The sequence below is a fragment of the Oryx dammah genome, unplaced genomic scaffold (assembly GCF_014754425.2).
Source record: "Oryx dammah isolate SB20612 unplaced genomic scaffold, SCBI_Odam_1.1 HiC_scaffold_10, whole genome shotgun sequence".
Classification (NCBI taxonomy): domain Eukaryota; kingdom Metazoa; phylum Chordata; class Mammalia; order Artiodactyla; family Bovidae; genus Oryx; species Oryx dammah.
Window position 1 is genome coordinate 22,110,023 of NW_024070194.1, and position 11,237 is coordinate 22,121,259.

The following is an 11,237-nucleotide window of genomic DNA, read 5'->3' on the forward strand; positions in this document are numbered from 1 at the left end:
CAGTGAATTTACATATACAACGAAGCTCTTGGCACCACGCCTGGTGCTTGGTAAGTGCTCAGTAAATCTCAGCCATCACTCCCTGGGAAGGAGATCGAGAGCCCCTAAATGAGCGTCTGTGCCCCCGGTAAAGGCTTTTCTGAATTACCTCTATCTGCCTCCAAGACTGGTACCCGGCTTCTGAGCTGAGGCGGTGGAGAGCCTGCGCTGCACTCCTGGGCCTGATAGCTTTCTCAATTCCCTAGCGGAGGTGTTATCTCCTCCCGGCACAACCACTTCCTTTTCTGAGAAATGAGCACATCTGTCAGGCTTAGCTTCTTAGAACTAATGGAGGGGGGCAGGCGGGGGAGGAGAGGCTGGCAGCTGACAAGAGCAGACTTAAAGAAAGATTACCAAGAAGTTTGCTGTAAGGATGCCTCCAAATAGCCCCGACAGCCCAAATGGCTTGGGCTCCCCGTTCCACCCTCTTCTACCATAACACCAAGGTCGCTTTGCTTTACCAAGTGCTTTCATCCCCTTTTCTCACCATCCTGCCTGTGAGGTCAAAGCAGGAGAAACTGAGGTTCAGAAGTAGAGAGGCCTGCTGTGCCACCCACCAACTGGGCTGACTCAGCTGAGGTGTCAGCCCAGCTGTCTAGCCACCCATCTCTTTGTCCCTGCCCCATGGAGCCACCTCTCTGAGTTGCCTACATCCAGGCCTGTGGTCCCCAGGGTGGAGGAGAGAGGCTGTGTTCCTCTCATTTTGCTGAAGCCCACACACAACCCACCCCCCTGCCTCCCAACTCCCTGGGAAAGCCAAGGGAAGTGGATTCCAACCACAAACCTCACTTCTTCCGAGTCTCCGCCTGCAGCTCCCTGCTGAGAGAGTGATAAGGCCTCCTCCTTTGCCCCACTGCCCACTTGCCTGCCATCTCTGTGAGATCTCCTAGCAAAGCCTCATTTGTCTATTCAGTTGGCATTTGTCAGCCTCTCCCTCAGGGAAACTGAGTCCAAGAGCAGAAAGTGACTTACGGCCTGCCTGTGCAGGGCTTTGATGAGGCCGGGTAAGGTACATTCTTGATGTTCCTGGCACTTTCCCTGGGCTGCTAGGAGCCCCTTCCTCTTCTCCACCTACCTCTTTCCAGAAATAACCAAGCAGGAAGGAAGCAGTGGGCCTGGGCCCTCCAGAGTCACACTAGAGGAAGGAAGGGCCCGTCTGGGAGCGGTGCTTGTTCTCCACTAAAGCCAGGACGGAAGGGTTTCACTTTCTCTCCTGGCTTTCGTCACATCCTTTTCCTGTGGCACCCAGTTCCCCTCAGCTGGCTTGGGGCCAGAACTCATTCATTCAGCTGGTGCTTCAGGCCACCTTCCTCCTCCTAGAGGGACCCAGGGTTATAGGCCTTGCCCCAGAATATGAACTGGTTCTTCAGTTACCCACTTGAGACAGGTCTTTCAGTATCTCTGAGCCTCAGCCTACCTGAGCTTAAGAGTGAGGACCTCCTTCAGCAATAGTGCATGCACCTGGCCCGTGACGGGGCCTTGAGAACAGTTGTCCTTTTGTAAGTGAGTAGAGTACTGGGTAGAGGTTAGGAGCAAAGGTACTGGAGCCAGATTTTGGTGCAGACAACCCAGTCATGTCACCAGACCATTGTGTGACCTTGGGCAAGTCACACATTATCTGTGGGCCTCAGGTCTATCAGCTGTTTGGTGGGTTAACAGTAGAACCTACTGGCCCACAGAGCATAGAGACAGTTTAATGAACCAATCCACAGAAAGGACCAAGGAGAGGGTCTTGCAAGGTAAGTGCTCTGGAAATGTCAGCTGCTGCTGCCGCCACTGAGGAGCCTAGTTCTCTGTGGGTGGAGACAGCAGGGACCCAAGATGGCAAGATTGGACCTCAGAATGAGTAAGAGGCCAGAACTCAGACAAATCCCAGTCCTACCACTTGCTGGACAGAGATTGTGGAAGCCACCATCTTGACATCTGTAGAATGAGGCTCCGGTAAAAATGTTCTGAGGGCTGACTGAACGTAGTCATTCACTTGTTCATTTGTTCATCTCAAATGGATTCATTTAGAACGGCACCTGCTGTGTTCTAGGTACAGCACCAGCTTCTTGAGGTACAAGTGACAAAAACCACACACAGTCTAGTTGGGGAGACAGGACCAAAAACACTCAGGCGAATGTGACTGTGCACGCGCCAGGGAATACAGCCTCCTCGGAGTGAAGTGCTTCAGCGTAGTGCCTGGAGCAGGCAGAGCGTTCACGTGTGCGGTATAGAGGTCAGCTGCCATCATCACAGATAGTGTGCGTTTTGTTTTTTTTGTTTTTGGCTGCCCTGGGTCTTTGTTGCTTTTCTTAGGCTTTCTCTGTTGGTGGTGATCTGGGGCTGCTCTCTGGTTGCAGTGTGTGGGCTTCTCATGGTGGTGGCTTCCCTTGTCACGGAGCACAGACTCCTGGGTCGCGAGCTCCAGTAGTTGTAGCCCCCAGGCTCTAGAGTGCAGGCTCAGTAGTTGTGGCGCACGGGCTTAGTTGCTCCGCGGCATGTGGGATCTTCCCGGACCAGAGAGCAAACCCATGTCCCCTGCATTGGCAGGCGGATTTCTATCCCCTGCACCACCAGGGATGTCCCAGATATTATACTGTTATTTAAAAAGTGAGGACACTATCGGCTCAAGAAGCAAAGTAACCTGCTCAAAGCCACGCCACTCGGAAAAAGCATGATGTGGGAGGTGAGAGGGAAGGGTGAGTAGTGGAGAACTGACTGGGTTCAAGCAGGAAGTGCGTTCCAGCCCCTGGCAGGGCAGGTGGTCCACTGGCACTTGGACCGCTGCTCAAGGACAGTGCTGTGCCAGCCTTTCTCCTGACTTCTGCAGGAATGCAGGTGGCTGCAGGGTAACCTTCATCGTGCAGTTGACTTTGTCTGGGCAGAGATCTAGCTGAAGCCAGTCTGTGCCTATCTGGATGAGCCCCTGGTTTCAGACATGTCAGTCTTGATCCTTGCCTGTACTGAGTCCCCGGACTGACAGGCGAGACCACCATACAGAGAGCTTCAACCTGGGGACGCTGCTGCCTCCTTCTCACCTCAGGGTCTTGGCACTTGGTACTTCTGCTGGAACATGCTCTTTTTCACCCAAGAGTTTTTTCTTTTTTTTTTCCTTTTCATTTGGCTTCACTGGGTCTTAGTTGTGGCACGTAGGATCTAGTTCCCCAAACAGGGATCAAACCTGGGCCCCCTGTGTCGGGACTGCAGACTTAGCCACTGGCCCACCGGGGAAGTCTTATCACCCAAGATTTTTGATCCTCCCTTGGCCACTGCCACCTAGTCATTCAGGACTCAGTTTAGACTCCCCACCCTCCCCCAGAGAGACCTTCTCTGACCACTCCACCTGCATCAGTCCACTGGTATTCTTCACCACCTGCCTAGGACTTACTCTCTTCAAAACCCCATCATATCTGAAACTGTCTTGCTTCTTATTCTCTTTGCTTCTCCCCAGGACTGTGTTTCTCAACCTTACTTTCTCCTCACCACTCCCTCCTAAGGAGTCTTTTTAGTTTTTAGACATGTCTATCTTAATTGCCCTGGCATAAGTTTGAACACCACAGCTGTGCTGTGTGTCTCTTTCTGTGCTGTGTCCTCACCCCACCCCCATGGAGAATGCATGGACTAGAACATAAGCTCTGTGAGAGCAGGGACCTTATTTGTCCGGTTCAGTGCTGGGCCCAAGGCACAGTAGACTCCGAGTAGTTACGGTATGAACAAAGGTCCAGAATCTCTGGGAGTACAAAGGAGATGTTCCTGCTGGAGTTGAAGGAAGGATAAGTAGGGAAGTCTTGGAAGACGGGACTCCAGAGTGGTCACATAAGCTGGATAGGGTTGGCTGACTAAGGCGGAGGTGGGGAGGGTTACCAGTTAGAGGGCTCAGAGCTGGCCAAGGCTCAGGGGCCTGAAGCACTCTGGGCTGTGGGGGCTATGGCCATCCCACGCAGGTGGCCGGGACTGCTGGAGGCAGGACCTTGAAAGTGGTCCCAGTCTTACTTGTCCTGGGGACCCTGGTTCTTGTCTAACTACCCTGAAGGGCCCCAATGTTAGATGGTAGAGCCCAAGCTCTCCCACAAACTGGCTCTTTGAAACTGTAGAGTGGGTGAGTAGGGGGCCCTTGTTGACTTGCAAGTCTCTAGCCTAGGAATCCATGGTTCACCACCTGTCCCCAGTGGTCCTGAAAACCCCTACATGGATCCCATGGTAGCGATCACAGCTACAAAGAGAATCTTACCCCGTTTTGCTCTGCCCCACACTGAGAATGCACATAGTCCCTTAGGCTGGGTCTCCTGAAAGCCTCTGGGACCTCCCTGCCGCCCACCTTACATCTGACCCCCTGTCTACCACGGCAGCTCTGGCTCAAACCAGTGGGAGCCACTGAGCAGCAGTGGGGGCTTATCTCTGCTTTTCCAGACCAGGGCAGCTCCGCAATCCTGTTTGTTTATCCAGAGCAGCCGCCTGCTGAGAAAATGGCTGTGTTTGTTTCCAAGTGTGTCGTGTGAACCGTGGGCTAAATATACCCACGCCACTGCCTCCCCGGCACCCGCCCTGGAACAGCACGCCCCGCTTTGCTCCTGCTCTCTCTGCTCCTGCTCTCTCTGCGAAAGCAATCCCCAGGATCCTCTCCCCCTCGCTAGGAGGAGCTTCTGAAATGGAGATGAAGATTGTCCAAGCGGGAATGCACGGGTGGGGGCTGGGCTGATCAGAGACTTGTCTCCGTGGCACCGACAGGAGAATGTTCCCTCCACCCTGGAATGACTGTTCCTGGACAGTGAGTGCTTTGTGCCCTTGCAGGGACGGGGCCTGTTTATTCCAGCTCAGCCCAGAGCCGAAAATTTCCTGTGGCTGCCAGCCCTCTACTTCAGGAAAGTTCCCATCGAGGGAGCCAGGCCTCTCCCACTTTGGCTGCAGCCCAGTGTCCCTGGTTTCTTGTGGGACATTTGGCCCCTTGGGATAATTTCTGGCCATGGCTCCCTCTCCCATGCTCCTCATAGCCCAGGACTCCCTCATCACAGATCAGTCTTTTTCGTGACTGCACCTGGGGCCTCCTTCACTTAGGACCAGAAAAATTTCAATTCCTGTAAGAATTTTCTGGTCCAACAAGAAACCCAGGGAGGCTAAGCAGGATGAAGGCCAAAGTGTAAGGACTCTGGCTGCTGCCACTGCCCTTCTCTTCCCAGGCCCAAGGCCCCCTCCACCCCAGCCCCCTACATAGGGAATATTCCTGCTGCAGCAGCACCCCTTGTGGCTCAGCTGGTAAAGAATTCCCCTGCAATGCGGGAGACCTGGGTTGGGCAGATCCCCTGGAGAAGGAAAAGGCTACCCACACTCCAGTATTCTGGCCTGCATAGTTCATGGGGTCGCAGAGAGTGACTTTCACTTTCACAGCAGCACCCAGGTTGGGACTAGGCAGTCCTCGGCTTTGATCCTGGCTCTGCCCCCTGTTAACTGAGTGACCCCAGGCAAGGTCTTTCCAACTCTGTACCTCAGTTGTTTCATCTGTGACATGAGGCTCAGATCGCTACATCTGAGGATTCTGACGAAGGTGAAGGGGATGACAGTGTCTGGAACTTAGGCGGCATGTAAAACCTTTGTTCTCCTCATGTATTTATTGATCACTGACTCTGTGCCAGACACTGTTTTGGGTTCTGGGTATATAGAAACAGGACAGCCCCTATGCCTCATCAGGCCATGACTACTGCAGGAGATCAGTCAAAACAAGACCCAGAAGGGCAGGCTCTGCTTCCAGAAAGTGCTAAGAAGAAAAATAGAGCAAGGTGAGGGAATAGGTAGCGAGAGATCAGGGTAGGGGGTACCATATTAGACAAGGTGGCCAGGGAAGGCATCCCTGAGGAGATGGCATTTGAACAGAGTTAGGAGTGAAATGAGGGAGCCTGGGGTCGAGTGCTCCAAACCACAAGGGCAGCAGGTCCTGAGCTCAGCAGATGTTGCAGCAACAGCCCAGGCAACTAGAGTAGTGTGCAGTGCGGAGGGGCTGGGGCCTACTGGACCTCATTGGCCTTGGTGAAGACTCGATTCCGCGTGTGATGGGGAGCCTTGGAGAGCTTGAGAGCATGGAGTGACAGGGGCTCAGTGGTGGGGTTTTCCCCACCTGCCCACCTTCCCTTCCCAGTGCCTTTTCCCCTTTCTAGAAGGACTCTGCTCTGGCTCACACATCACTGCTGCCTCCCTAATGGCTTAGTCAATATAGAGGATTCTTTGAGTCAGGTTGTCAGTCCAATGTGTATGACCCTTTGCTAGGTACCAGGGACATGAACGGACATGACACTCATTCTGAGTGCAAGGAAAAGCTGTTGGTGTGCCACACCCTGACCTATGTTTTAAAAAATCTTGGCATGGAGTGAGGGGGTGTCGTCAAGACTAGAAGTAGGGCCCGGCAGATATAGTGAGCAAACTGTCCGGGTGGGACGTGGAAGCCAACCAGAAATGGCAGGCGTGGTCTGAGGGGGCCACCTCATGGCTCAGCCACTCCGGCCCAGGTAGAGTGTGGGCCCACAGTGTGAGTTCATGGTGGAGAAGCAAGAACACAGTCTCTGGAACCAGCCAGTGGTGTGTTCCCTCCCTGGGCAGTCGAAGCACACTGATCCTAGATGTCAGATGTTTAGATTCCTGTTCCTCCACAAAGCTGGGTGACCTGATCAAGTTCCACTGCACTCAGAGGCCGGGCTTCCTGGTCTGCCAGTGGGGAGAGACAGCCCGCACTGAGGATTGTTGAGAGGATTAAAGGACAAACGGGGTACAAGGCGCCCTCATTAAAGGGTGCTGCAAGCTCCCTTCCGCCTGCCCCACAGATTGGTTCTACCCTAGGCTGGGTCATTCAGCCCGCAGCCCCTCCTTTGTGGTATCATGTGCTTCCCTCCTGACTGGCTTCAGGGCAGAGGACTGTCGCTCACCTCCTCCTGGGCCCCGGGTACTGCCCCCGGGGTCGGGTTCAGGGCCTCATGGACCCCGTCCCAGTCCTGCACTGCTGTTGCCCTCTGTTCCGCCCTGCTCTGCCCACGCATCAGCCTGCCCTGGTCAGAGGCCTCCTCCAGACCTGCCCTGCCCCAGAATCACTCTGAGAGTTTCCCCTATCTCTCTTCACTCCCTTCCTCCCTCTCTCCCTCCTTTAGAGCAGTGGAAAGGCTGAGGCCTGGTAGTTCTGCACTGCCCTCAGGCTCAACTGCTTCCTCCAGGCTTCCAGACCACAGGTGGTCCAGCTCTCACTCACCCCTTCAGGCTCATCTCCTCCCCTCTCCTCCTCTCCTGCTCCAGCCCCTTGGCCTCCCTCAGTTCCCTGCCCATCCCTTTCCCAGCTCAGGTTCTGAGGGACTACTTCCTAGCTGGCTGACCTTGGACAGAACTCTTCCCCCACTTTGCACCTGTTTTCTCAGCAGTAAAATGGGTTGGTTATCCCCAGCTGAGGGTCAGGAGGAAGAGCCGCCCTTAACCCTTATCTGGCCCAAAGCGGACATGGACAGCGGCAGTTTTTCGGCTCAGCAAGGTCATCACACGCTGACTGCCCGCTTTCTCCCAGCCAGATTCCTATTTGAGAACTCACACAGTTCCCTTCTCTTCTGTCCCCTGACAGGACACGTTTGTGGAACTCTACGGGAACAACGCAGCAGCCGAGAGCCGGAAGGGCCAGGAGCGCTTCAACCGCTGGTTCCTGACGGGCATGACTGTGGCTGGTGTGGTTCTGCTGGGCTCGCTCTTTAGTCGGAAATGACCAGACACCGACCACCACCTCACCCACACACCCCCGTCCTGCCCCCACCACATCTCTCCGTCCAACCACCGTTGCCACCAGGAGAACCACTCCATGGAGCCCACAGCCACCCACACATCACAGGGTTGGGCCTAGACCTGGTCCCCCGCAATTAGTTTTCTAGAATTTACATGCTTCTGTGAGAGCTGCGTTCCTCAATTCTCGTGGCATCAAAACCCACAAAATTCCCTAGAACCTGCCCCGGTGGAAGCTAACAGGTGTTGGGGGTTGTGACTGGGGGCTGGAGTGCCCCACCCGATTGGTGGGTCCCCTTCCGCATTTAGGGTCCCTGAGCATGCTTTCTTGCCAGGGAGCTGGAAAGTTTTCTGACCCTTTTCCCCAGAAAGAGAAACAATAGATTGCCTTCATTTTGATGTCTGTGGCCTCAGAATTGATCATTTCCTGTCTCCCCCCTCCTCCCAGCCCTGGGCCCCCCCTGTCCATTCATCCCCACCCTCCAAGAGCCACTTAGGGCCTACTTCTGACTAATTAGGGATTCAGGATGCTTGGGATAAAGAAATAAGGACCAGGACCCCCTCCCCGCCTCTGACCCAGCCAAAGTCCCTCCCCCCCAATCCCAGTGTCCTCTGGAGGTCTCTGGCTGGAGGCCGGCCTCACCCGAGATGGAGGGACTATAGCTGTAGGAAGCACCCCATGCCAGCGCTAGGGTGGCCTTGCAGTTTAGCACCACCCCAGTTCTTCCCCTTCCCTGGCTCCATGACCATGACTGAGGGACCAACTGGGCCTGAGATAGGTGCCGCAGAGCTGTTTATGGCCTCAGCTGCCTCACTTCCTGCAAGAAGATAAGCCTGTGGCGTCTTTGCCTTGGGCTGCTGCCTGTGGATTTCAGGGGCCATGGTCCAGAGGTGAGGGGGAGCTACAGGGAGCAGCTGTGGGAGCCCTAGGGTCTTCCTACCTCCGGCAGGAAGGAGAGCCTTGTGCGTGGGGTGGAGCTGGGACTGGCCAAAGGGGCCGGCCCTGCCTGGCCTGAACAGTTTGTATCCCACCCCCATTCAGCCTGAGCAGCCGGGCTGCCAAGGTCAGGATGGCCTGGCCAGGAGCTCTTCTGACCTCCCTCTCTCTCCTCTGCTCCACCCATGGCCTGTCTCATCCCTGGGGGTCCAGGCCTAGCCCCGGCCACCCCGGGCTCTCTGCTGTACATATTTGAAACTAGTTTTTATTCCTTGTGAAGATGATATACTATTTTTGTTAAGCGTGTCTGTATTTATGTGTGAGGAGCTGCTGGCTTGCAGTGCGTGTGCACGTGGAGAGCTGGTGCCCGGAGATCGAACAGCCTGATGCTCCCTGCACCCCCACCCCACCCCACCCCACCCCCCGCCCTGGTCTGGGGAAGCCAGCCGGGGGTCCTGGCTCCTGAGAGGCACCTGTCCCTCCCCTAACCCCCACCCCACACTTTTTCCAGCTCTTTGAAATAGTCTGTGTGAAAGTGAAGGTGCAGTTCAGTAATAAAATGTGTTCCTCATGAGCAAAGGGCCTGGGCTCCTGTGTGCTCCGGGAGGGGACGCTGGGCTGGCAGAAGAGGTGCAGGAGAGTCGGGTACCTGTGCTGACTCTGCTGCCCTAACCTTGGACAAGTCCCTTCTTCCTCGCTCTGGTCCTGAATTTCTCCACCTGACCCTGGGTCTGCTTTGAGTCCCTGCTATGTGCTGGGCACTGACTGTGTGTGAACATGACAGACAGTCCCTGCCCTCAGGAGTTGGTATTCTAGTGGGAGGCACAGTCAAGAGCCCACTTGGCTCTGTGTAGGCACAGTCCTGAACGAAAGTGAAAGTGTTATTCAAACTTAATGGACTGTAACCCACCAGGCTCCTCGTCCATGGAATTCTCCAGGCAAGAATACTGGAGTGGGTTGCCATTCTCTTCTCCAGGGGATCTTCCTGACCCAGGGATTGAACCCAGGTCTTCTGCATTGTAGGCAGATTCTCTACTGTCTCAGGCACCAGGCAATCCCAGCCCTAGGCACTGGGAATTCTGCAGAGAAGCCCTTTCCTTTATGGAGCGTCCATTCTGGTCGGGGAGACAGGGAGATGAATATAAGGACGGCTCTGTTGCAGGGCAAAGGTGGAAACAGAATGACTCTGAGGAAGCATGGCAAGACATGAAAGCCCTAGTGGGGAAGGAGATAAGAAGGAGTCAGATAACATTTTAAAGATAATCCCACAAGATCAGCTGATGGATTGGAGAGAGCTCTAGAGAGAGAGGAACCATGGGTGATTCAAGGTTTTGAAATAATGATACCATTATAGTCCCAAAGTGAAGCACCCATCTGAGGCCAAGAACTTCATAGTGAATGCTCTAACAGCATTTAATATGGAACCTGAGCTTGTCTGGGAGTCAGGGAGCGCTCCCTGGAGGAAATGGTATCAGAACCAGAGCCTGAAGAGTCTGTAAGAGTTCTCCAAAAGAAGCGGGGAGGCAGGAAGAGTGGTCCTGCTGAAGAAGCAAATGCAAGGACAAGCAAGAATTTTCTTCAGGCTGAAGGAAAGTTGGCGTGTCTGGGGTCTCCTGGGTCAGTATGACGCTAGAGAGGTGGGATGGGGGTACTGGATTTGATCCTGAGGGCAGTGAGAGCCAGAGGAAGGTGGTTAGGGAGTGATATACCACTTAGACCCCAAAGCGCCCTCTGGCTTCTATGTGAAGAAGGCTCTGGAGGGAGAGCAGAGTGGAGAAGCCATGGCTCAGTTAAAGCTCCAGTTCTGAGGGTGGTCAGCCAGGTGTGTATCCTGGGTCGCCAATCCTGGTCTTTGCTCGAGTAACCTAGCCTATGTCCTAGCTTTTCCATCTGTGAAATGGGTAGGATTCCAGTACCCATCTCAAGTGATAGTGGTCAAAAGTGAATGAGAGATAACCCAACAAAGCTTGGGTGAACTGGAAGTTGTGGGGGGCGGGGGTGGTGCAGCAATGACCCTGCCATCAAGAAGACCCTCAAAAGGAAGGAGGTGCTCCTCAGGGAGTTCAACTGGCTGTGGCCAGAGATCCAGGAAGGGTCTGGGAAAAGGAACATGACTCCAGGGCCATTCCCTCCAGCTAGGGAGGCGAGCTCTCCAGCTGGGGAAGGGAGGGGGTGCTCCTCCCCGTCTGCTTTCAAGAGTGAGCTTGACTGCCCCCTGGTGGCCAGGGGTTTCCACCTGAAAGCCACTCCCACCCCCAGATGCCTGCTCCCAGTGCTTCAGAGGACCTGTTGTCTCCTGACTGGCCAGCTTTCCCCTGTGTCCCCATCTTCTGCCCTGTTCACAGAAGGACATCTACCCTTCCAACCTTTAGGTGCCGAGTTCATAGCTTTTCACGGCTCCTGGCTCAGAGTCACCATTCTCCAAAGCCTCCAGGCTTCTATATCTTTAGGCCCAGGATATACCCGTGGCCGGTAACCTAACCACTCAAGTCCCCTCTCCAGATTCTTGAGATTCTTCCAGAAATGGCTTTTTACA

General features: G+C 54.6%; 1 protein-coding gene across 4 annotated transcripts in view; it reads left to right on the forward strand.

Annotated features, from left to right (window-relative positions):
• BCL2L1 (BCL2 like 1) overlaps positions 1-8,167 on the forward strand; it is a 53,122-nt gene extending 44,955 nt beyond the window's left edge. For 3 of the 4 annotated variants that reach the window (XM_040247602.1, XM_040247603.1, XM_040247600.1), the window contains exon 3: positions 7,613-8,167. In XM_040247602.1, coding sequence (XP_040103536.1) covers positions 7,613-7,750 — 138 coding nt within the window. In that variant the 3' untranslated portion in view covers positions 7,751-8,167. The remainder of the gene's footprint in view (positions 1-7,612) is intronic. The other variant, XM_040247601.1, reaches the window with a different exon arrangement.
• Positions 8,168-11,237: the final 3,070 nt, after the last annotated feature.